General features: G+C 43.9%; 1 protein-coding gene across 1 annotated transcript in view; it reads left to right on the top strand.

Annotated features, from left to right (window-relative positions):
- The window catches only part of LOC126396256 (receptor-type tyrosine-protein phosphatase F-like), a 706276-nt gene that overhangs the window by 104186 nt on the left and 575490 nt on the right, over nt 1–26600 (top strand). The window contains exon 2 of the mRNA XM_050054194.1: nt 5627–5795. Coding sequence (XP_049910151.1) covers nt 5702–5795 — 94 coding nt within the window. The 5' untranslated portion in view covers nt 5627–5701. The remainder of the gene's footprint in view (nt 1–5626; nt 5796–26600) is intronic.

Here is a 26600-nt window from a genome sequence, read left to right as displayed (position 1 = left end):
GTAACCATAACGGCGTTATAACGGGGGAGACAGTAACTTTTTTGATTAGTCGTTACTGAAAAAAGTAGTGCCGTTAGTAACGCCGTTATTTATAACGCCGTTATTCCCATCACTGAACATAGGCAGCTGGGGGAGGCAGGTGATCTGGCAGCTGGTCGCAAAATTGATCAGTTGTTAAGTCAAAACACATATGTTTATCAGTACAAGGCACATGGGACTATCAATTAATTTAACTAAAAGGACAAGGGAGGCAACGGCAATGCCCCAATTCAATCAATAAAAGATCCCGGAGAGCAGCGACAGCTAGCGCGCCAGTGTACGCTCCCAGAAGTGTCCAGAAGTGTTTGCCAGACATCACTGCTTTACCACTGATTGTCAGCATCATTTTGGCAAGGTATGAAGCAATCAGTCAGATTACTGTAAACATAAATACTGTGGTGGCACTGTGTGTTACTAATTTACTGAAAAGAACTACACACAGAAAAATACAGGTGCTTACTGGAACCGATAATGGTTCCTCAGAGTGATGCCATGCCAAAAGAACCATCTCTGGTTCCACAAAGAACCTTTCAGGCCAAGGTTCTTTAAAGAACAATGTCCTTACATGGCTTTTTGAAGATCCCATCAAAAACCATCAAAAATGGTTCTTTATGGCACCATTTCTGGTTCTTTGAAGAACTTTAACACTACTAACATGGCACCCCCCGTGGCGGACGTGTTTGCGACGTGCTCCCGACACAGACTTTGTTTACTGTTTATTTTAGTGTTAATGAGTGTAGTTAATATGCAGTGCTTGTACTCAAGGATCACATACGGCAGAGAAACACTTTTGGACATTGGAAAAGTTTACCACGGGCCCAACCCAGACATTTTGGACTGCAGCCTTCTCCTGTGTTTGGATTCTACCATCTCCAGCCGGCGGGCTCGTGTGGGCAGAGCAGCGGACGTCCAGTGCGCCGAAGACAGAGGTGGGCTACATGCTAGGCTAAAGGCTAGAGCTACATGACCACCGCTACGTAGCCTTCCTTTAGCTAATGTCCACTCTCTTGAAAACAAGATGGATGAGCTGAAAACCAGGATAACATCGCAACGTGAAATCAGAGAGTGCTGTGCTCTGATTTTTACGAAAACTTGGACTACTGCAAGTATGCCAGACTCCACCATTCAGCTACAGACCCACTCCGTGCACCACGGAGACCGCACATCTGCATCAGGTAAAAACAAAGCTGGCGGTGTGTGTGTTTATGTCACAACAGATGGTGTGCGGATGTTCAGGTGGTGGAGAAACGCTGCTGCACGGACATCGAAGTACTGATGGTAAAATGCAGACCCTTTTATTTACCGAGGGACTTCAGTGTTGTGTTTATGTTGGCTGTTTACATCCCACAGAGCGCAGATCAGACCACCGCCCTGGGACTACTGCACGACATGACTGGCAGAGACCGCACACCCAGATGCCGTGTTTGTTGTTGCTGGGGATTTTAACCACCGTAACCTCAGGACTGTGTTCCCAAAGTTCCATCAACACGTGGGCCTTCTGACAAGGAACAACATCCTGGACCACGTCTACAGCAAGGTGAGGGGCACATACAAGGCTGTGCCCCACCCCCAGTTTGGACAGTCTGACCATATTTCTGTGTTCCTCTACCCAGCATACAGGCAGCCCCTCAAACAAGCCCCCCTAGTAAGTAAAATTATAAAATTTGGAATGGAGAGACTGATTTGGTGCTTCAGGACTGCTTTAATGCTACAAACTGGAATGTGTTTAAGACCGCTGCTTTGAGAGAGGATGGCTCTGTAGGTCTAGATGAATATGCATCAGTTACTAGCTACATCAGCATGTGCATTGATAATATTGTCCCCACCAAGTGTTGCAGAATGTATCCAAACCAGAAACCATGGATGAACCGCGAGGTATGTTCCATGCTGCATGTACCTTCCACTGCATTCACCTCCGGTGATGCAGCAGGGCTACAAAAAGGCCAGATATGACCTGTGTCAATCCATCAGGGAAGCCAAGAGGCAGTACAGATTGAGGATGGAGGGATACTACAACAACTCAGATTCCCGATGCATGTGGCAGGGTCTGCATCGCCGACTTCTAGCAGAGGAGCACCAGGGTCACAGCCAGCCACAACGCACTACCGCTCAGCACCAACCAATGCAGAGGGATTCTACCAGCAGAGACAGCACAGAGCTCTTCGCTAACTGTGACTCAGACTGAGGTGTGTAAGATTCTGAAAAGGACTAACCCCCAGAAAGCAGCTGGCCCCGACATCATCCCCGGCCACCACAATAGTGCCTGTCTGAATGACTATCGCCCCATAGCACTCACTTCAATTGTAATGAAGTGTTTTTAGAGAATAGTCATGTCACACATTAAACAGGTCATCCTGAATACACTAGACCCACTGCAATTTGCATATCGCAAGAACCGTTCCACTGACGACACCCTTAATGCAGCCATTCACACAATCCTTTCACACCTCAAACACAAAAACACTTATGCTCAAATGCTGTTTGTAGATTACAGTTCAGCTTTCAACATAGTCATCCCAGACAGGCTGGCTGACAAGCTCTTCACCCTGGACTGACAACCCCCCTCTGCCGCTGGGTCCTGGACTTCCTTACAGACAGACCCCAGGCAGTCAGAGTTGGTACCAGGACATCAGGCACAAAGACAGTGAGCACAGGGACCCCCCAAGGTTGCACGCTGAGTCCACTCCTGTACACCCTGTTCACCGATGACTGCGTCCCTCCCAGAGCAACACCGCCATCATCAAGTTCGCTGATGACACAACTGTCGTTAGCTGATCACCGATGGAAAGGAGGCAGCCTACAGGGAAGAGGTGGCTCAGCTGGTGTCCTGGTACCAGGAAAATAATCTCTCCTTAAATGCGGAGAAGACTAAGGAGATGATTATCGACCCAAGGAAGAGCAGAGACCAGCATGCCCCACTACGCATCAATGAGACACAGATGGACAGGGTGAAAACCTTCAAACTCTTTGGCACCCACATCAGCGAGGATCTTACCCGGACTCACAACACACAGCAGATCATCAAGAAGGCTCAACAGAGACTCTTCTTGAGGAAGCTGAGGAAATTTGGACTATCCTCCAAACTCCTTACAGATGCACTCTTACAGATGCACAGTGGAGAGCATCCTGACAAACTCCATCACAGTGTGGTATGGAAACTGCACTGTTCAGGACAGAAAGGCTCCCCAGTCATGAAAACGGCACAATTTGTCTGTGGAGTAGCCCTCCCCCTATTACAGGACATCCATGACACCCGGGTCACAAAAACGGCACTCAACATCATTAAGGACCAAATCCACCCACAGCACACACTGTTCACACTCCGGCCGTCTGGTAGATGCTACAGAAGTGTGAAAGCAAGGACAACCAGACTTAAAAACAGTTTCTATCCACAGGCCATCAGACTACTAAACCAGTGATTATCTGTCTCTCTGTACATATACATATTGGACAATGTGACAATATCTTGAATGTTTATACAGTATAAACATTTTTTGCACATTTGAAACTGTGACAATATTAGTACTATTTGCACAATAATAGTCAACAAATCTGACTGTACATAATACTTGTTATTTTTTTTAATTTATTTTTATTTATTTTAGTCAGTGTATTTTTGTGGTGTCAGGGCAACTGACAAAGAATTTCATTGCCTGTAACCATGTTTATGTTTGCTGTGCACATTATAATAAACCTCTTGAATCTTGAAAAGGAAGCTTCTCGTAAGAACCGTTTTCAAGTTCTTTGTGGGTGCAAATGGTTCAATAAAGAACTTTTTTCAAATGGTTCGTCAGCAAAAAATGTTTTTTTCCAAAGAATTAATGGTTTATTGAGTAATTAATATTGGAATATTGAGTACAATGGAGACAAAAATGAAAATAGTAGTTTATTCTCATTTCATTTAATTAAAAATTTGCCTACCACGACTGCTCTTTGTCACATGAAACCCCTGACATCCTCTAAATTTCAAGATGGTCAGGTTTAAAACATTGCTATTTTTCTCACTTTATGAAACATTTTTGAGTTGCATGGTTCTCACTGGACAATAATTACACACCAGATTTCTAGGAAACTAAAAAAGGCTATGCATTTAAACAGTGTAACAATGGAATCGTACAAAAAATAAAAAAGTGTTCAGGAGAAAATTGTCCTCCTGTAAAGTTGGAACCACAGAGCAACTGGATAATGGCGCTTCTGGCCTTCAGACTTTGCTCTTCAGACACTGAGATAACATATTGCTGTTACAGCGAAATACCTTTAAAAATACAACATGATGCACAGTAAAACTGTCAATAAAGATACATGTCTTCCACACAATCAACAGAGAGAAATAACCAGAACATCAAATAAATCAGTACTTTGGAGAAACACGGCAGCCACACAACACAGTAAGGATCCATACAGTACAAGATCTTTTTTGTCATCAAACCATCTTTACGTTTCTTTTTGTAGTAGGACAAGGACAAAGTAGATAGAAAAACAGAATAGATTTCTAGTAAGTCTGTATTCATATACTTCACTTCGAAAACAAACGTACATATTTGAAGAATGTTAATATCAGAAATGGTCAATACATTATATTTCAAGAAAAGAGGAGAGGTTGCAGCATATGACTTGGAGCAAGTTGCTGTTCTTAGAAAAGGTTTCTACAGCAAAAAATCTTGTGCTTGCCCAGACAATATTACAGTAAGTAAGATAATGATATATTAGACTGTAATATAATGTTAAAAAACAAGATGGATGTAATAAAGGGCATTTTTTTCCTAATAATTCCAAGAGATTTTGTAACCTTATTGCAAACAAAACTGATGGGATCTTTCCAAGTGACATTCTCATCAATTAAGATTTCAAGAAATCTTGTTTGTGTAACTTGAGAAATTTTTTCACGATCAACATGTAATTTAGCTCATTCCACAACTAAATTAGTATCATCAGCAAAAAATATTTGCCGTATAGTGTTTGACACTGCTGCAAGATCTAGATGAAAAACAATATGGCTCCTCAAACGGACCCTTGTGGTACCCCACTCTGTATCACAACTCTCACAGACTCTGTACCATTAACATGAACATTAACATTAACATATCGCTGTCTAAAATAAACATAATGACTGGGTCATTTCAGATTAGAACCATGAAATCCCTATCTGTGCAGTTTTGCAGGTAATATATCATGGTTGACAGCACCAAACACTTTGGAGAGATTCAGGTAAATACCACATGCAAACTCTTTCTTTTCTAAGGCAGTATTGACCCTATCTCCCAGTGCATAAGGTGCTGTGCTTTGACCACTTATGGCTGAATGTGGGTATGTAGAAGATATGAGGCTTATCCATGTACAAACAATTCCAAGCTGATTTGGGATTTATAAAAGGAAACTACGCACTGGCAGGTGTTTGCATGGTTTTATAAATCAGAATATTTTTTGGGCACATGCCATTTTCAGCTTTTGCCTGCATTCACAGTTTTAGTATGGATCCTACGCACTGTTTTATAGACCTTGGAGACCTCAGGACTATATGGTCGTTTCAATTAGACGCAAATAAAAGTCAGACTATCCTCACATCAGTTCTTTTGTCTCGTTGCAGGTGTCATTCTATAACTGTGTGAGGTTGTAGCCAATCAGCGCAGCGTCAGCACTGGAGGAGAGTGTACCAACAGTCATGGACCTAAGATTCAGATGGCTGTCGCCTCTTGCCACGGGAGGTTTTCATATCCTGCTGCTGGCCAGACTGGTGCTGCCTTCTTACACAGAGAGTGAGTGCTAATATTCCACACACAGCTTAGGGGTCTGCCTGTAGCAGACTCAATTCTGCTCAAATCTGCGTTGTGTTGCGTTGAGTGAGACACACACCAGCACTGAAGGTCTGCATGGAATTTTATTCCTTTTGGAACAGAATAAAAACACACAGGACGTCAATAATGCACCAGCTCCTCTCCACATTCAGCTCCGAGCATACAATGCACCAGCTCCTCTCCACATTCAGCTCCGAGCATACAGTCTCACTGAAGCGTTCAAATTAATATAGTGACAATTACTGTCTTGCATTAAGCACTATGTGAAAATGAAAAAGAAAAAAAATGTCCCATAAAGATGGCATGTAAATATAAACAGTATAAAAGTACAAAATCAGTGCATATTATTAACCTCTCAACTAATCCATACAGATTAAATTCAAATAACATTTCATAACAAGACAGCATTGATTTCAGATAACCAGAGTAACAGGCATACCTTTTGGAACAGAATAAAAAACACATAGGACGTCAGTAATGCACCAGCTCCTCTCCACATTCTACAAAAAACAAAGTCATATGCAATACAGTGCATTAGCAAATATCAAGCTACATATGAGTGACACATCACAATTATCCATCACACACCATCAAACCATGAGGCTAGCATACCCTCCAGGATCAAAACACCACAAAATGACAGTCAAAATACCCGTTGCGTCAATATTAGCGAGCATGCTAACTGCCGCAACGCAGCTAGCCCAAGGCTAATTAGCTGGACGAACATTAAATTTACTCGGTCTAACATCGAGATTAACAACGTGTCCATGCGACGGAGACTAAGCTGACGGACTCGTATGTACATTATATTCCACTGTGTGTCACCATATGATGTTCATTCATAAAACGCAACAATTATCAAGAATAATGAAGAGAGCATTTAGCAATGTGACTCACCAGCTCCGAGCATACAGTCTCACTGAAGCGTGAGCCCCGCGGAGTAACGCAAATGTCGTCCCCAGGGAAACAATAAGATACGCCACAAAAATCAACATGACAGGAACCTATTTACAGGTGAAACGGATTTTGGGGAAGTTCACAATAAAATAAAAAATATAAGAGCTTCATAGAAAGAAAATAAATAAGTAAATAAAAGGATATGTATATAAATGAATATCAAAATCATCTTGGTTACATACTCCCCTCTGAACTTCACCAAAATACTTCAAAAACTAGCAGAGTATTCCCAGACATTTGCTCTCTGCAGCCGACGAACTACCCAACCTAATGGGAAAGTGACTCTCGAGGGGTGCGCAACCCTCTAAAGCACACTTGCAGCAAAGGGGTGCCTTATACACCGCCTCATACATGAATACATTAAGGTAACACAATGTGTATCCTTTCAAATAGGGGACATACTACTACCATCACTGCTACTGTAAAATGTGCTTTACCTGAGTATTAGGTTAGGTGCCTACACTGCTGTACCCACACTATCCTACAGGGACACTCAACTCACTATTTAGGGACAAATAACTTCAGAAACTGAAACTCTCTTCTGCTGTGTCATGTTATGAATCAGTCTATTAACAGGGTTCACTAGCCTACCTACTCTTGTCCTAATCCTAGACACCGCGTTGTTCACTGAACTTGGGGGATGACTACTAGCAAGCACCCTATCCACCACACTCGACACATCTGTTGGGCCTTGGCTCGTGCTGTCATCTGGTTCCTCAGTGACTTCAGATCCCACATCATCTGCTGGATCAGCCGAGTCTTCCACTGCACCCAACGCATCTGTTGGGCCCTGGCTCACACTGTCACTCATTTCCTCAGCGGCCTCCACATTATCTGCGCCATCAACTGAATCTCCATCTCCATTAAGGTGTTCTGAGGGTGGGCTGGGGCTGGAATTGCTCAAGACCCAACTGGCTGTTCGGGCCCCTATCTCATCCCTTGTGGCAGCCTCCGACACATCCCCTCCTGTCTCATCACGGTTGAACTCGGTCGACTCAGCGAATGATGGTTCAGGTTCTTCGTCCTCCAACTCGAGTGGCAGGAAGTTGGCCTGCAAGAGGAGGTTACGATGTACAACCTTTTCATGGCCATTGCTGCTGTTCCTGATGCGGTAAGTATGGCACTTCGTGTCTCTTGAAACCACGACTTAAGGGATTGACTCCCATCTGTCTGCCAGTTTTTTGCACCCGCGCTCACCCTTATTGGCCACTAAAACCTGGTCTCCTTCCACAATGTCATGGCCTTTGGTTCTGCGGTTGTACCCCGTGGCCTGGCGCTGCTGACTGGTGATAGCATTGACCTGAGCAGATGCCAATGCCTCCCGTAGCTCCTCCCTCAACTTACAGACATATTTGTCGTAATCTGCAACATCACAGTCCCTTTCCACGTTGTGGAACATCACGTCGACTGGGAGTCTAGGGATCCTTCCATACATCAAATAAAATGGAGCATAGGCTGTCGACTCATGAGCAGTAGTTGTAGGCGAAAGTCAACGTCTGCAGCATTTGGGGCCATTTCTGTTTCGATTGTGGAGGTAGTGCTCTGATCATGCTTCCCAGTGTCCGGTTGAAGCGTTCAACTGCGCCATTTCCCATAGAGTGATACGCTGTTGTCCTTGACTTTTTCACTCCAGCGATCGATAGCAACTCTTGGATCAGTTGACTCTCGAAATTAGCTCCTTGATCGGAGTGGATTCTCTCCGGAAAGCCATAGACGCAGAAATATCTGTCCCAGAGCTGGCGAGCTACTTGCTTTGCTGTCTGATCGTGACATGGGAAGGCATGAGCCATTCTTGTGAAGTGGTCGGTAATGACCAGGACATCCACATTCTTCCCGGTTTGGACTTCAGCTGACCAGAAGTCGATACAGACCATCTCGAGAGGGCTGGTGGTCTTAATACTCTCAAGAGGGGCTCTGCCTTCGGGCTCTGGTGTCTTGCTCACCACGCAACGCTTGCAGGACCGGATATAATCCCGGACATCCCGCTCCATGTCAACCCAGTAGAACCTTTGCCTCGCCAGGTACAAAGTTCTGTACTGCCCTTGATGCCCCGCCTCATCGTGAACACCCTGCAGAGCCTGCTTGACCAGTGATGCAGCAACAATATACTGGTAGCGCCTCTTTCCCGTCAGCAGGTCTTTGAGCACTCTGTATAGGATGCCATCCAGCAGCTTGAGCTTTTCCCACTGTTTCATTATCTTTTGGGCTTTGAGCGGTTCCTTGACCCGCTCTCTCCTGGACGGCCTCCTGCCACGTGCCACATAATGAATGACTCTTGCTAATGAGGCATCCTCCTGTTGCTTGTCCTGGAGCTCTTTGAGGGAAAATACTGGTAATGCACTTTGGCCTGGTGGAGTCAGCCTTTGCACATCGTGCATCAACCAGGAAATGGCTCTTCCCTTCGACCCCTCCTCCCACTCACCTTGGCCATCCAGGACTGCTGTCACCTCTTCACTGCTCATAGAGCGACATTCCACCCCAGACTCAAGCTGCTTCATCCCTTGGCAGTTTGTGCTCAAGTGAAAGGTGTCCTGTATGGAGTCGCACCCAATCTGCTGTGCTTCATCCATCAAAGCCTCATATGGTTCCGCTGTGAGTCTTTCACTAACTCGCTTCCTCACAAATGGCTGCCTACTCAGGGCGTCTGCAACCGTGTTCTTACTGCCTGGGATGTATTGGATGTTAAAGTTGTATGGTGCCAATTTCGACACCCACCGCTGTTCGCAGGCGTCTAACTTTGGCTTGGTGAGGATGTACGTTAGCGGATTATTATCCGTCCAGACAGTGAAAGTGTTTCCCTTTAACCAATGGCTGAATTTGTCGCACACAGACCATTTGAGGGCTAGGAACTCTAGACGATGGGCGGGGTACTTTGCTTGTGCACGAGTCAGCGATTTGCTTGCAAAGGCAATGGGACGCGCTTTGCTCTCTCCCTCAGGGACTTGGAAGATTACAGCGCCCAATCCATCCAGTGAAGCATCTGTTGAGAGGATGAATGGGCGGCTGAAGTCAGGATGAGCTAGTACTACAGAGTTCAGCAGGGCGGCTTTCAGTTGGCTGAACGCACTGCTGTGTTCCAGAGCCCAGTCGCTCGGGCTGAGCTTCCTTAAGTGCGTAGCACGCTTTGCGTTTGTTTTGCCTGGTGCAGCAGCAGTCAATGCAAACAGTGGCTTTGCCATACTGGAGCAGTTCTGGATGAACTTCTGATAATACATGACCATGCCGAGAAAAGATTTGATCTTTCTCGCTGAAGGGGTGACTCCATCCTCCATCATTAGATCTGCTTCCGTTATTCCAGTGATGGCATGCACTTTCTCAGGGTCGGTAGAGACTCCTCTCTCATCGATGATATGACCCAGGAACTTGACGGTTCGTCGAAGAAAGTGGCACTTCTTTGGGGCCAACTTTAAACCATGTTCCCTCAGACGACCGAAAACCATTTCAAGTCTTTTGATGGCTTCTGCTTCATTTGGTGCAAAAACCAATACATCGTCAAGGTAGCACAACAGAGTCGAGAAGTTTTGGTCTCCAAAGATATTCATCATAAGGCACATGAAGCTCGCCGGGCTGTTACACAGGCCTTGCGGTAGCCTGTTGAACTCATGGAGGCCAACTGGTGTGGTGAAAGCAGTGAACTTCTTGTCTTGCTCATGCATTGGGATGTTATAGAACCCCGACGTCAAGTCCATGGCACTGAATATGGCATTTCCCCCCAGGGCAGCCAAACAGTCAGCCTGGTGGGGTACCGGATGAGCATCCTTCATTGTGCGTGCATTCAGCCACCGGTAGTCCACACAGATGCGCAGTTCACCGTTCTTTTTCCATACCAGTACCAGCGGAGAGGCCCATTCGCTGGAGGACTTGCGTATTATGTCCTTTTCTTCCATCTCATGCAGAACTTCTCTCAACTTTTGGTACTGCCCTGGTGGAACTCGGCGGTATGGTAGTCGGAACGGACGGTCATCTGTCAGATGGATCCTATGGACGAAGTCCCGGGCTTTGTCGCAATCCAACTTGTCCCTGGAAAACACATCTTCATACCTCTGTATGAGCTCTGCCAGTCGGCCCCTCCAGTAGGGTGATACTTCACGAGTTGATGTCAATGTCATTCAATCCGAAGCTGGTGAGTGTATCTTGAGGGGTGGATGCCGCAGGGGTGCCCTGGGCATGATCAACATTTTTCAACAGGCTTTGGCCCTGTGCTCTCAATTCTGTGTCAGGGGCACGGTCCATGTCCAGATCAAAATCTTCCAGTGCCACACATGGTAAAACATCTGCCAACTTGGTGTTCCTCCTCAGTGTTACAGGTTTGTTGCTTGGGTTCATAACCTTCACAGGTACCCACCTGTCACCACTCATTGAAGCCACAGTTCTTCCTACCATGATGTTCTTCCTGTGTGACTGAGACTTTGTCGGCTCTACCAAGATGGCGCTTCCCTCTGAAACAGGAGCGTTGCTGGGCAGCTTACCCCACACAATATGCTCTTGCATGGGCATCAGTGTCACTGCTTGAGTTAGTTTCACTGTTCCAATGGTGTCTGGGATCTCATTGCCCCGCCATCTGGTTATGCCAGAGAGCATGCTCAAGAACTGTTCAATGTTTTGATCATCAGAGGAATCAGATTTGTTCATTACGCGCCAATAGCTGGGGTCTTTCTTGAATTGGCGCAGCAGGTATTTAAGCACATTGGTGCCTATTATCATCTGGTCATGTTGGCCTGGTACGACCAATGTAGGCACACTCACTTCTTGTCCGTAGATGCTCAGTTTCAACTGATAAATGCACTTGGGCTCCACCTGCACACCACCACAGCCCACCAGGACAATATCAAAGTTAGACTGAGAATTCTCTGGTAGCGACCCTGCCTTGTGGAGTTCCTCTTCAGCATCTTCATTGATTGTACATGCCATTGAACCACTGTCGAGTAGGGCGTTCAGTACAACTTGGTCATTTGCTAGCACGTCAGTGTAGAACAGACTGTCCGCCTTCTCGAGTCTCTGTATGTTCTGGCAAATTATGACAGTGCCATTCTGTGCGGACTTACAGCTTTCTTCATACAGGGAGCATAAGTCTTCTTCCGTTTTGAGGGTCTGACATGATGCACTCACACTTTGCCCTCCCGAGTGTGAGTGACTCAGTTTCCCTGGTTGGCTGTGTGGCCCTCTAGCTGGGCCTGAAGTGCTGTGGCCCTTGTGCAGTCCCTCTTTAGGTGGCCAGGTTCCAGACACCCAAAGCATCTCTTTTCCTTCATACAGTGTTCACGTGTGACATGTGTCTTCTCGCCACACACACGACAGGAAGTGGGCCGTGCCCACTGGGTTGACTGTTGGACAGGTGAAAATGTTTTGGCCAGGATGCCTTCTAACATACTCAGTACTCGTTCTAATGCTCCTACCTCTGGGGTGGTGACTGCGCTCACCTTTGTCTGCGCGGGATGTTCTTGAACACTAGCTCTCAGCATAGTTGGCCCTTCCACCACAGGAATGCAGGTAATGGCAGCTGCTGTAACTTCATGGACTCTCCCTGTTTTAGCTGGTTTCTTCCTTGTACAATGTTCCCTTTGGTGCTCATCGATGGCCTCTTGTACTTCCATGGCCGACCATTTGCTGATAGGTTTACACTTGAACACACTGGAGAGGTCAGGGTCGGAGCAGTTCCTGATGAACATCATGGCGATCTCCGCCGACATGTTCTCCATCCTCCCTCCTCTCTTTCGCAGGTGTCTGTCAGCTTGTTCGGCTGCTGTGTTCAACCGGACCCAGTAATCCACTGGGCTCTCTTTTGCTTCTGGCTGTGTGGCATAGAAGTCGGCCAGTGGTAAGCTTGACATGGGGTGGTCGCAGAAGTATCTTCTCAGAATGTCATATATTGCTTCAGGGTGTGTGGCTCTTTCAGGGTTACTCTTTAGCCCCACTTTGACGATGTTCTTTGCCCGCCCCAAGAGATGGCTGAGGACTTCGTCTACCTGTTCATCAGTAGGGCAGCTCTTTTTGTGTAGGTAGGCCTCCATCACGTCTATCCACTCTTGGACAGTGTACTTGTCAGTGCCATCTCCTCTGTAGATTGGTGGTTCCTTGGTATCAGTCTTCACCACGACGTTCAGTCCAGACATGTCAAGTGTGGAGGGCAGAGGCCCTAATGGGGGGAGAGTCATGGAGGGTGGAGAACCTCTTGTGGGGGTAGGCGTTTGACTGGCTAATATGCGATTAACGACAGACTCGCCAATTTGTGTCCCTATCTCCCCTAGCAGGTCACGTAACTGCTCTATGCTGTCACTACTTGTAGCACTGGGTGCGGAGGACTTGGGCTTCACTACCGGGGTGGCATCGACCGTATCAAGTACATGTAGACTCCTACGGGGACCTGGCTGCCCCTCCCGCCCCTTGTCTGTATGCCATACGGGCATTGACCCTCTACCCCTCCCAATACTAGCAACTGGTGTAAACTCCATTCTTGGTTTGAATACAATGAATAGTCAATTGTACAAAATTAAGAGGAGACAATCAATAGAAATCAGGTCTTAACAAACAAAAAAAAACTTTTGTCAACAGCCACTTTTGTCCTCGGATTCTCCCTGCCCACACCAAGATACTTTTACTTGGTTGCAGCTTGACCTCGGCGATCTGCAGTGGCTGATCTGAAGTATCCGGGTCACGGCACCAGTTGTAGCAGACTCAGTTCTGCTCAAATCTGCGTTGTGTTGCGTTGAGTGAGACACACACCAGCACTGAAGGTCTGCATGGAATTTTATTCCTTTTGGAACAGAATAAAAAACACATAGGATGTCAGTAATGCACCAGCTCCTCTCCACATTCAGCTCCGAGCATACAGTCTCACTGAAGCGTTCAAATTAATATAGTGACAATAACTGTCTTGCATTAAGCACTATGTGAAAATGAAAAAGAAAAAAATGTCCCATAAAGATGGCATGTAAATATAAACAGTATAAAAGTACAAAATCAGTGCATATTATTAACCTCTCAACTAATCCATACAGATTAAATTCAAATAACATTTCATAACAAGACAGCATTAATTTCAGATAACCAGAGTAACAGGCATACCTTTTGGAACAGAATAAAAAACACATAGGACGTCAGTAATGCACCAGCTCCTCTCCACATTCTACAAAAAACAAAGTCATATGCAATACAGTGCATTAGCAAATATCAAGCTACATATGAGTGACACATCACAATTATCCATCACACACCATCAAACCATGAGGCTAGCATACCCTCCAGGATCAAAACACCACAAAATGACAGTCAAAATACCCGTTGCGTCAATATTAGCGAGCATGCTAACTGCCGCGACGCAGCTAGCCCAAGGCTAATTAGCTGGACGAACATTAAATTTAAATCTAACATCAAGATTAACAACGTAACGTGTCCATGCGACGGAGACTAAGCTGACGGACTCGTATGTACATTATATTCCACTGTGTGTCACCATATGATGTTACGCAACAAATGAGTAACGCAAATGTCGTCCCCAGGGAAAAAACAAGATACGCCACAAAAATCAACATGACAGGAACCTATTTACAGGTGAAACGGATTTTGGGGAAGTTCACAATAAAATAAAAAATATAAGGGCTTCATAGAAAGAAAATAAATAAGTAAATAAAAGGATATGTATATAAATGAATATCAAAATCATCTTGGTTACATGCCCATATGTCATGAGTTTTACAGACAGGTAAGATTTCTTAGCTGCCGTGGAGTCTGCAGAGACCTTTTGTTACTTTTTATTATATGTGACAGAATTACAGCACTACTTTTCAGGGTCAATATTGAAACATTTTAACCTTAATACATTATTATTATCATTGCACCAGTTTTAAAATTAAGTACTGTTTACTGATTACAACAGCATTACTACAGAAGCGTCAGGTAATAGCATAAAAAGATTCACTATCAGACATATGCTATGACGTGATAACATATTGTTATAACGTAAAGGTCATATTTAAATGAAAAAATGGTGTTGGAAAACAGCTAAATTGAGAAATATAACTCTTCTACACAGCTTGATGAAGTTCTCCTTCATGGTGGGGTTGAGACATGATAAGATTTTGCTGTTATTAAAGGTGGTGGGCGATATGACTACAGTACTCATCCTTATCACAATATCATTCACTGCACTCAAAAGCAAAATCTTGCCATGTCAAAAAGCTCTCTGCAAGTGACACCTTCATATGTGAGTGTTCTGATTAATAAATGTATCCAATGAGTAGGCGATTTAAGGGGGAAAGAGCAAGTGTACCCCTCTCAATAACCTGCAACCTCCTCTCAATCCCTTTGTAGTAGAGAGTGCAGGGGCATAGGCCATGACACTGTGGTAATGAAGTGTCTTCCTACTCTCTTTTTCCAGCTGACTGGGAGTAGCCATAGCTGTCAGAACTGATGTGTGATAACTAGCCTTCACCTGATGACACCTCTCTTATCCACCACACCCAAAGTCACCATTGAGACAATTGTTTATTCTTCGTCCATAAGGAAAATGTCAGTAGCTTGTTTTTAAGCCTCTTTGCCATTGCAATATAACTGTTGCAAATCAGTTAAAGGGATTAATAGATCAAATATCCGACGGGTAGTTCCAACAGCTGACCATTAAATATGGTCAGACCAAATTTAAATTCAATAAATCTACTCTGAGGTAAAAGATATATTAGTTTCATTTCTCCATACTGAATCTTTTAATTATCACATTTAATCCTCAAATTATGCAGGATGACAACGGGGAGTATTGTAGTGCATATCGTTCGCACACTTGGCACAAAGTCAAACATGTTTTCAGTATGTGTTGTCCCCCGCCAGGGTTGTCCCTTGTTACCGATTTTGTTTACAAAATTCATGGACAGGTTGCCAAGGCACAGCCCAGAGATGAAGGGGTCCAGTTTGGTGACCTAAGAATTGCATCTCTGCTCTTTGCAGATGATGTGGTTCCGTTGACTTAATCACACCATGACCTCCAGCATGCACTGGGGATGTTTGCAGCCAAGTGTAAAGCAGCTGCAGTGAGAGTCAGCACCTCCAATTCTGAGGAAATGGTTCTCTCCCGGAAAATGGTATATTGCCACCTCTTGGTTGGGAGAGAGTTACTGCCTGAAGTGAAGGAGTTAAATTATCTCAGGGTTTTGTTCGTGAATGAGGTAAACATGGAGCATTAGATGGATAGCAGTTTGGTGCTGTGTCAGTGATACAGGTGCTGCGCTGGACTGTTGTGGCGAAGAGGTAGCTGAGCTTTCAATTTACTGGTCCATCTATGTTCTAGCCCCCACTTATGGTTATGAGCTCTGGGTAGTGACTGACAGTATGAGACTGCACATACAAGTGGTCAAAATGAGTTTCCTCTGTGGGGTGTCTGGGCTCAGTCATCAATACAGGGTGAGAAGCACAAACAGGAGTAGAGCCACTGATCCTTTGCAGAGAAAGGGGGCAGCTGAGGTGGTCTGGGCATGTGATTTGGATTCCTCCTGGGCGCCTCTTGTTAGAGGGGTTCCAACTGGATAGAGAACCCTGGGCAGACCCACAACATGCTGGAGAGATTATATATCTCACTTGCCTGGGAACACCTGTGGATCCCCCAAGAAGAGCTGGAGAGCATTTCTGGGGAGAGGTACATCTGGAGTACATTGCACAGCCTCCTGTCGCTGCAACCTGGCCCCGGATAAGCAGATGAAAATGGACGGATGGATGGATGGATGGATGGATGGATGGATGACAAATCTCTCTGTTTACTCTCGTTCTCTCAGAAAATGGGCAACATGTACCTTCTTCTGCATTGATGATTCAAAGATGTGTTTAGAAGATTTGTCAAATCCAAAGTGGAAATTCAGAGGTTTACAGAGGTATTTGTTGCGCCAGTAGTGCACATTTTATCTGAAAGGTTTGCAGAGAATTCCTGTGTGTCTCATTGGTTTGTATTGTTCATTAGATTGCAGTGGCTCCAGAGGAATCCCATTCACAGACAAAAGCTCCTCATCACACCGATGTCTTACTGCATTGTCAGTTGTTTGTGTAAGAACACAAGTAAACTTCTATTAAATATTAGATATTGAGATCTTTTTCTGACCATGTCCACTTTACAAGGCTCTTATATAATTGGGGGTGACTTCAATTGCGTTCTAAACCCAGTACAAAACCGATCTACAGGCTGCAATACTTATAAGGCGCAAACTAGAAAATTATTTAAACAGTATATTGTGGATTTAAATTTAGTTGAAGTATGGAGAGAACATAATCCTGGTAAGATAGAATACTCCTGTCACTCAAGTGTTTGTAAATCCCGCTCTCGTATTGACTATTTTCTTGTTTCAAGAGAGCTTTTATCAAGGATTAAAAGTTGCTGGTATGATAGTATCGTAATTAGTGATCATGCTGCTATTTCATTAAGTATTCATATAACAAAACTCATTCACAGTCCCCCTAGCTGGAGATTGCAGGTTTGGTGGCTACATAACCCTGACTTTGTTAAACATGTAGGAACTAAAATAGATAGCTACTTTGAATTCAGTACAGATCAAACTAGTGCTAGCACAAGGTGGGAAGCTTTCAAATCATACATTAGGGGGGAAATTATTAGCTACACAAGCTCCAAAGCCAAACAACAAAGAATAGAGATGGAAAATTTGGAAAAACAAATAAAATCTGTAGACAGATTTAAATAAAAGAGAGTATATCTAAGGTTGTAGGAGTGAAGGTGCCCCACCAAGCAAAGTTGTGCATACTAGGTATATATCCAGACAACTTAACAGTCAGCTCAAAACATTCAACTTTGATTGACTTTGGACTCCTGCAGGCCAGGAGGATGATAGCTCTATCTTGGAAAAAAATGAATACACCTTCGATAAACGTGTGGGTGAAGGAATGGCATCCTGTGTGGTACTGGAAAGACTGACTTATATAACCAGATGAAATGCAGAAGAATTTGAAAAAGTGTGGAGACCCTTATTGGACTTTCTTGCAAATCAGAGTGCACAATCATCTTGACTTTGTTGTGAGGTGCTGAGTCGTTACTATTTACTTTTATTCTTTTTTGTTTTTTTGTCTGTGTCAATTTACTTTTCTAAGTATGTGGAACATGTGAAATGTAATGGAGGTTTTTATGAGAAATGTAACTCAGTGATCATGTTCCACTTATGTCTGTATGTGTAAAATTCAAAAATATTGTTGAAAAAAATAATTAGATATTGGTGTAAATATTCACATGTAATAGTGGGAGTTTCTTGTATTTAACATTTTGATTTTCAAAATCACATTAACATTCAAAATAACACAAACTAAAAATCCAGTCCTACAACATAACCTTATTCAGAACCATGTCTTACAGTTCATTCGATTCACCTAGACCAGGGGTAGGCAACTTGCGGCTCAGGAGCCACATGCAGCTCTTTTTCTTTACCTTTTTCATTTTAAATGATCATTGTTGTAGAACTAAAGTAACTCATTCCCCAGCTGTAAAAATTTGTACCCCATACGCCGAATAACAAAAATGTTTTTACATTTCTTCAACTACGAAGTGTGTGATACGTCTACAGCCTAACGTCTTTTCCTCTAAGTTATGCTAAGTCTCCATAGCAGTTTTTAGTTTAGCAAGGCTATCCTTCAATGCTTCAATGTAGTGAAATGTAGTTATTTTGATGTAGAATAACGGGTTGTGTGTGTGTGTGTGTGTGTGTGTGATTCCTGACATTGGTAGCTTAGCTCTACATTTTCCAAGTAGCTTGCCCAACACTTCGGGGTTGTCATACTGCTTTCATGTTAAGTAATCCTCTCAGAAAGATGCTTGAGATTCCAAAAGCCTGTTCTTGACCAGGTACCATTCCCTTCGGCAGTAGCTCAGTCCATAGGGACTTGGGTTGGGAACCAGAGGGTAGCCTGTTCGAGTCCCCGTCCGGACCAAATATGGAGCTTGGACTGGTGGCTGGGGAGATGCCAGTTCACCTCCTGGGCACTGCCGAGGTGCCCTTGAGCAAGGCACCGAACCCCCCAACTGCTCGGGGCACCTGACCAAAGGGCCCCCTCACTCTGAGATCTCTCCACTTTGTGCATGTATAGGTCCTGTTTGTGCATGTGTGTGTCTTTCAGACCTGTGTGTAATTGACAAGCAAGAGTGAAAACGTTGAATTTCCCCCCAGGGGATTAATAAAGTAAAATAAACTTAAACTTAAACTTAAACTTCGTATAGCACACGGGAGAAGCAAAAAAAAGTGCGTTCTCTGACAGGCTAGAAGTAGAATAGAAAAGAATAGAATTGAAAGAACTGTATTAATCCCAGAAGGGAAAGTCAGCTGTCCAGCAGCTCATAATAAAATAGACATAAAATAAAATACGTTAAAATAAAATAAGTGCACAAATAGACATTAAATTACGATAAAACTGTCCATTACACAGTCCAGCCAGTTGTGGATAATGTGATGTTTCTAAGTGTGTGTGACTGGATTCAGGAGGTGTTAAACAGTCTTATTGCCGTTTGGACAAAGGATCTCCTGAAACACTCTGTTCTACAACGCAGTGAGATGAGCTGACTGCTGCAGCTGCTCCTCTGTTGCTCCAGGAGGCTGTGGAGAGGGTGTCTGCTATTGTCCATTATAGCTTTTAGTTTGTTCAATGTGCCTCTCTCCACCAAAGTTCTTATTGGGTCCAGTCTCCTGCCAAGAACTGAGTCAGCTTTTTTAACCAGCTTGCCCAATCGCTTGGTGTTTTTGTCTGTCAAGCTGCTTCCCCGACGCACTGCAGCGTAAAAAAAGTGCACTAGCCACTACTGTGTGATAGAACATGGTCAACATCTCCACACACACATCAAAGGACCTCAGTGTCAGCAGGAAGAACAGGCTGCTCTGCCCTTCCTGTAGAGGGTGTCACTATTTGAGGACCAGTCCAGTTTATCACCCAAGAGGACCCCCAGATATTTGTAAGTGTGCACCACCTCAATGTCCTCCCCCTATATGGAGACTGGTTGGTGGTGTGACCTCTTTCTTCTGAAATCCACCACCATCTCCTTGGTTTTGGCTGTGTTCAGGTTGTTATGCCCAGTCTAGGGGTGTCTGAGACATAACATGAAAGGCCCCATCTTCCCCAAGTCCCAAGTTGCCACAATGACACAAACGTGTGGAACGATCAATAGTGTTAATTACAATAACAATAACAATATTTATATATATAACAGAATTAAGAGAAATAATAATGTCAGGGTGGACTAAGGCCAAAATAACAAACGAAACAATCCTGTCCAGGGAGTAAGTAAATAACCTAACCAAATAATAAGAAACAAATGACAAAAAGCTTACCTCCCTAACTAAATAAACAGGAGAAAAATTGTTAGTAACAAAACTGGCAGTCCACCACTACTATTTAACAATCTATACAAAATGATGGTTCAGGACAATACTACAACACTACAACACTACAATGTGTGGCTGGTTGGGAGAGGAGGAAGGTGAGGAATGCCTGCTAGCTCGCCGGCAACCGCCATCTTGGCCCTTTAACAGCCGAATGCCCTCGGCTGCAGCCAATCAGGAGCCAGGACCTAACCGATCCGCCAATCACCGCCGGGCTGTGGCACACACCTATTTACATACACACAACAGAACATGCAGAGAGAACACATGCAGGAAAAACACAAACTTACATAAATTACAGTTGTAACAAGGTGGAGACAGCACTTACTGCACCAGTCCCTGAAGGCATCCACAAGGTCCCTGTACTCCTGCTCCTGATCGCTCCTGATACAAGCCACAATAGCTGTATTTTTGTATGTAGCCGTCTGTGTAGAGTGTGAACAGGAACGGCACTAAAACATTTCCCTGTGAAGCACCAGTGCTGCTCCTGACCATCTCAGAGACACAGCTTCCAAGCCTGACATACTGAGGCCGTTCTGTCAGGTAGTCTGTTATCCAGGAGGTCAGGAAGCAATCTACTCCCATCCCCTCCAACCGGTCTCTCAGTATGGGGGGCTGGATAGTATTAAATGCACTTGAAAAGTCAACAAAAAGGATCCTCACACAAGATCCCGGCTCCTCCAAGTAGATGTAGGTGTAAAGAACTGCATCTTCCACTCCCATGTGTTCCTGATAGGCATACTGGAGGGGTCCACACCATCAGTGACCTCTGACTTCAGGAAACGGAGGACCGGTCCGGTGAGCGGTTGCACAAGATGGCTGCATAGATTTCAGCTCCTCAATCCATCGCTTACAATTTTGTTTATAAAGATCGTTTGAGTGATTTTTTCTTGGACAGCAAGCAATTTTTTGTGATGAGTAAGGAGCCACGACGTTTTAATACGGGATAGACTTTGCCTGATGGTGATTTTGAGATCGGGGAAGGGCGCAATGGCCGAGTTGGAAGCTAAAATGGACACTGTGCTATCAAGGCTAATCAGCGTGGACAGCGTGCTGGGAAAAATAGACACTCGTATTGCTAGTATGGACACCCGTTTGGCTGGCTTTGATGCACGCCTCGACAATCTTCAAGGCAAGGTGTCTGGTATTTGAGCGGACTTTACATCGCAAAAGAAGGAAATTGGCAAAATCAGAAACGAGGTTAGTGCAATGCAAGCTAATGTGGGAGCTAACTCCAGCAAACTGGCTGAGCATGATACCGGTTTGGAAGCAATGCACGCTAAGTTAGCAGACATGGAGGACCGGAGCAGACGCTGCAATGTGAGGATCAATGGAATGCCGGAAGGGACGGAGGGATCTAATGCCATCCAGTTTCTCACTCAAAACCTGCCGAAGTGGTTCCCCTCTCTTGGCAACCTCCAGGGAGAGATTATAAGGACGCACCGCATCTACAACTGTACCGGGGCTACAAACGTGACGGGCCGCACTCTGATTTTCTGCTGCCTTCGATACACAGTCAGACAAGACATCCTCGCTGCTGCAAGAAGAAATCCTCCTGTCATCGGTGGTCGGAAACTACGCTTTTCACCGGATTACAGTGCCCACACAGTGAGGCGTCGTTTGGCCTTCTCTACAGCCATGGATCAAGCAAGGGCCAGTGGCATCGAGTTCTTCCTGATCTACCCGGCTACCCTCAAGATTAAGTCCAAAGCTGGCGCTGTGGAAGCCTTTCAATCTCCGAGGAAAGCTGAGGAATATATCACGTCGTGACTGAGAGGACAGCCCGGGGCGGAGGGTGGTGATGCCGATAACTAGTTGATAACTATATCCACAGCCAGCTTTAATGGCTACACGTCACTCAGTATCAATCAATCAATCAATTTTATTTATAAAGCCCAATATCACAAATCACAATTTGCCTCACAGGGCTTTACAGCATACAACATCCCTCTGTCCTTTGGACCCTCACATGTTTTCACTATGTCTTTACTCCACAATGCTAAGCTAAGTTGCTAGCCATGGTAGAACTGCAAGCTAATCCTAGCTGCCAATTCCATATCGGCTTCCTTCACTAACGTTATGAGGCACGTTAACCGGCTCATGGTTACTGATATGTGGACAGTTTTCTTGGATTTGAAGTCTCAAATGATCCACTGGATACATCTTTATTTCATTCCGTGTTTGTCTCATCCACTGACTGAATTACTGCCTCTCATGCAGATTCATAGCCCAATTCCCGGATTGCATTTTTTGTTGTTGTTTCACTATGGATGTGAGATTGGGATGTTCTTTCTCCCTCTGTTTTTGTTTATTTTATTAAGTCAACATTCGGGGGCTGGTCTGATATATTTGATTTTGGTAAGGAAGATTATTGCTGTTTTATTTTTTTTTGGTCTATTATATTTACTCAACGGTTTACTGTGTCAGTTAAGTACTGGGTTGGGTCCTGCTCTTTCGCGGCCCTATGTTCATACCAATCGCAGATCAACATAAAAGCCTTTGTTTTCTTTACTGTTTTGTATGTGTTAATATTTTGTTTTTGGGTGTATTTGTTCTGTCATTGGGGTTACGGTGCCACCTTCGGGTTTTTAGGAATATTGTGAGGGATGTGTTTTTTTTATGTTTCGGGGAACATGCACAGAAATTGATGTTGGTTAGTATGAGGAGATCCTGTCTATGCTGACTACTTACCACTCTGTCTAGATCAGTGAGCAGTATTTGGAGTATAATGCAATTTAATGGGTGAATTATCAATCCTGGTGTGGAATTGTGATGGTTTGAATATACCCCATAAACGAGCTACTGTCCTTACTTTCCTTAAATGAAGGAGATCAGACATAGCTTTACTTCAAGAAACACACCTATTAAAGAAGGACTCAGCTCACCTGGCCAACAGATTTTATCACACCATAGCATCTTCCTCAGCGGATTCGAAAAGCAAGGGAGTGGCCATTGTTTGTAAACGTAAGTTGAAACTTAAAGTTTTGGATATATGGGCAGACAATAATGGGAGGGTGACAATTGCCAAAGTAGAAATGTACAGGAGGAAGATAGCTATTATCTCAGCCTATGCCCCCAACAAATTTGATAGGGAATTTTATAGCACACTCACTCAGGAAATGTTGCAACTGACTGAATATTCATTTATTGTTGGTGCTGATATGAATGCTGTCTGACAGGCATCTGAAAGGTCTAGTACGACTGCTAATAAGGACCAGGAGTTGGCGACTGCAGCCTTACAGGCCTGGGTGGAGAGTTTAGGATTGATGGATGTCTGGCATACTTTTAATCCTACTTTGACAGATTACAGCTTCTCCTCAACCAGGCACAAAACCTCTTCGAGTATAGATGTTCTTTTTTCTTCACCTCAGCTTTTTCAGAATATTAATAATGTCACTCTTCTTCCTATGGCGCTTTCGGATCATAAAGGGGTCTTCGGCAATGTTTTAATGGTGGTTTATCTAAAAAAGCAGCTAGATGGCGCTTCAACTCTTCATTATTGGGGAATGAGGCTTATAAATCACAGTTTAAAACTCAATTACAAGATTTTCTAGATATTAATGTGGGCTCAGTAGAAGATCCCAGAGTTCTCTGGAATGCTGTTAAGGGATTCATCAGGAGTAACACCATTCTATTTTCTTCGAACATGCGCAAGGCTAGAGCTGCTACATTACAAAACTTAGAGGCAGACTTTGCTAGATTAGATTCGCAAACAAATTATTCCAGACAGATCGAAACACAATGCGACATTATTAAGAAGGAAATAAATAATATTATAAAACAACAATCAGAGTTCCTAATACACAGGACTAGACAACGATATTATTTTCATGGCTCGAGGCCCAGCCATCTTTTGGCTTCTAGAATCAGAACCAATGAATCCTTTGCAGATATTCCATCCATTAGGTCGTGTACGGGTAATGTCACAACTGACCCTAAACAAATAAATGAAACCTTCAGAACCTTTTATTCTAACCTATATCAGTCAGAGATTCAAGCGGATAGTGATAGGTGTGCTAACTTCCTTGATCAGATAGACCTTCCAAGGCTCTCAGAAGATGATGCTGCAAATCTGGATGCTCCAATCTCTTTAGAAGAACTGAAGGGGGCAGCACTTACTATGCAAAGGAATAAATCTCCAGGTTTTGATGGGATACCTCCCAAGCTTTATGTAACGTTTTGGGACAAACTTGGCCCACTAATGTTAGATATGGTGAGAACATCAATAGACGAAGGAGGTTTTTCAAGAGATGTTAACCTTGCACTAATTTCTTTATTGTTAAAGAAAGACAAGGACCCAGTTGATTGCGCCAGCTATAGACCTCTCAGTTTGCTGAACGCTGATCTTAAGATTTATGCAAAAGTGCTTGCCAGACGCATCCAAGACCACATGCCCACGTTAGTTCATTGCGACCAGACGGGGTCTATTAAGGGCAGGATGGCTGCTGATAATGTTAGAGGCCTCCTACATATAGTAGATGCAGCAGCAGGTAAGAAGACACCATCTGCAGTTCTTTCATTGGATGCCATGAAGGCCTTTGATAGGCTGGAATGGCCTTTTTTGTGGGCTGTGTTTGAAAAAATGGGTTTTGGTGGGAATTTTGTACATACAGTGGTGTGAAAAAGTGTTTGCCCCCTTCCTGATTTCTTACTTTTTTGCATGTTTTCCACACTTAAATGTTTCAGATCATCAAACAAATTTAAACATTAGTCAAAGATAACACAAGTAAACACAAAATGCAGTTTTTAAATGAAGGGTTTTATTAATGAGGAAGAAAAAAATCCAAAGCTACATGGCCCTGTGTGAAAAAGTGTTTGCCCCCTAAACCTAATAACTGGTTGGGCCACCCTTAGCAGCAACTACTGCAATCAAGCGTTTGCGATAACTTGCAATGAGTCTTTTACAACGCTGTGGAGGAATTTTGGCCCACTCATCTTTGCAGAATTGTTGTAATTCAGCCACATTGGAGGGTTTTCGAGCATGAGCCGCCTTTTTAAGGTCCTTTTTTTCCTGTCTCCAGGTCCTCCCGGCAAGGTTGCCCCTTGAGTCCAGCGTTGTATGAGCTTTCTCTAGAACCCTTAGCCCAGATGATCCGTCAATCTGCTACCATGCAGCCCATTTCAGTTGGCCGTACCTCCCATCATCTGGCGTTATATGCTGATGATGTGCTTGTATTTATGGAGAACCCGGTCCAATCTCTTCATACTCTGCTCTCCATCTGCAGTGAGTTTAGTGATCTATCTGGTTTCAAAATTAATTGGAATAAGTCTGCCTTATTACCCCTTAATGACACAGCTAAAGCACTACAATTTCCACGTAATATTCCTGTTGTACAACAATTTAAATATCTTGGAGTACATATTTTCCCAACCCTGAATCGCATTGTTTCCCACAACTACTTAGAAATTTGGAATAAAGTTAAATCAGATTTAGATAGATGGACCAACTCTCTTCAAGCCCGTATCTCCATTGTGAAAATGAATATTTTACCTAGAATTATTTTTTTGTGCTCTATGATTCCCCTTGCGCCCCCTGTCAATTATTGGAAGAAAATTCATTCTAGTATTTCACAATTTATTTGGAATAAAAAGCAGCCTTGCTTAAAACTGGTAACCTTGCAGAGAGGTAGAGGAGATGGAGGACTAGCAGTTCCTGATTTTAAGTTGTACTTTTATTCTTTTGTCCTTAGACCTCTTTTTGTGTGGGCTAATGCTGATATATCTGTTTCTTGGCATGAATTGGAGGAAGATATCGTTCGACCAATGACGTTGCAAGAGGTACTCTTTTCCAACATGTCCGATTCACAATGCAAGCTCCGTTTTGGTCCAATAGTCTCCTTTCTTATCCAGACCTGGCGCACAGTTGAATCCCTGTTTAAAATATCCTGTAAATTGCACACGTTCTCTCCGCTATTTCACAACAAGAATCTTATGATTGCAGGCAGACCCATCACAGCATCTCCTTGGAGTAACAGTAGCATCCGCTATCTAGGTGACATTTTTAATGATTCAGGTTTACGCTCCTTTCAGGATGTGAGAGACACCTTTGCCTTGCTGCCCTTTTCATTCATTTTTTATTTACAACTTAGACATGCTCTTAATGCACACAGTATTCCCCTACAGCAAGCTTTATTTATTCACCCTCTTTATAATTTGGTTACTACACAAAGGGATAATAGCGGCTTGGTTTCCAAACTATACTCTTTTTTCCAGAGATCTTCTTATTCTGACTTACCACTGGATAGGTTATGGAGAAGGGATCGCCAACGGACGGCCAACTCATTAAAGAATTTATTAGAATGATCATATCCTGATCCTGTGCAGTTATTTTTGTTCCCTGTGTATGTGAGTGTGTGGTTGTAGAGTTTCCCTCTATACTACAGTGTATGATATTTGGGTTTTGGGTGGGTGGGGGGAGGGGAGGGGGCACACCTCGTGCTTGTTTTTCTTCTTGTTTGTT

The sequence above is a fragment of the Epinephelus moara genome, chromosome 10, assembly GCF_006386435.1.
Source record: "Epinephelus moara isolate mb chromosome 10, YSFRI_EMoa_1.0, whole genome shotgun sequence".
Taxonomy (NCBI): domain Eukaryota; kingdom Metazoa; phylum Chordata; class Actinopteri; order Perciformes; family Serranidae; genus Epinephelus; species Epinephelus moara.
Note: the sequence above shows the minus strand (reverse complement) of the source record. Positions and strands in the feature narration are given on the sequence as shown.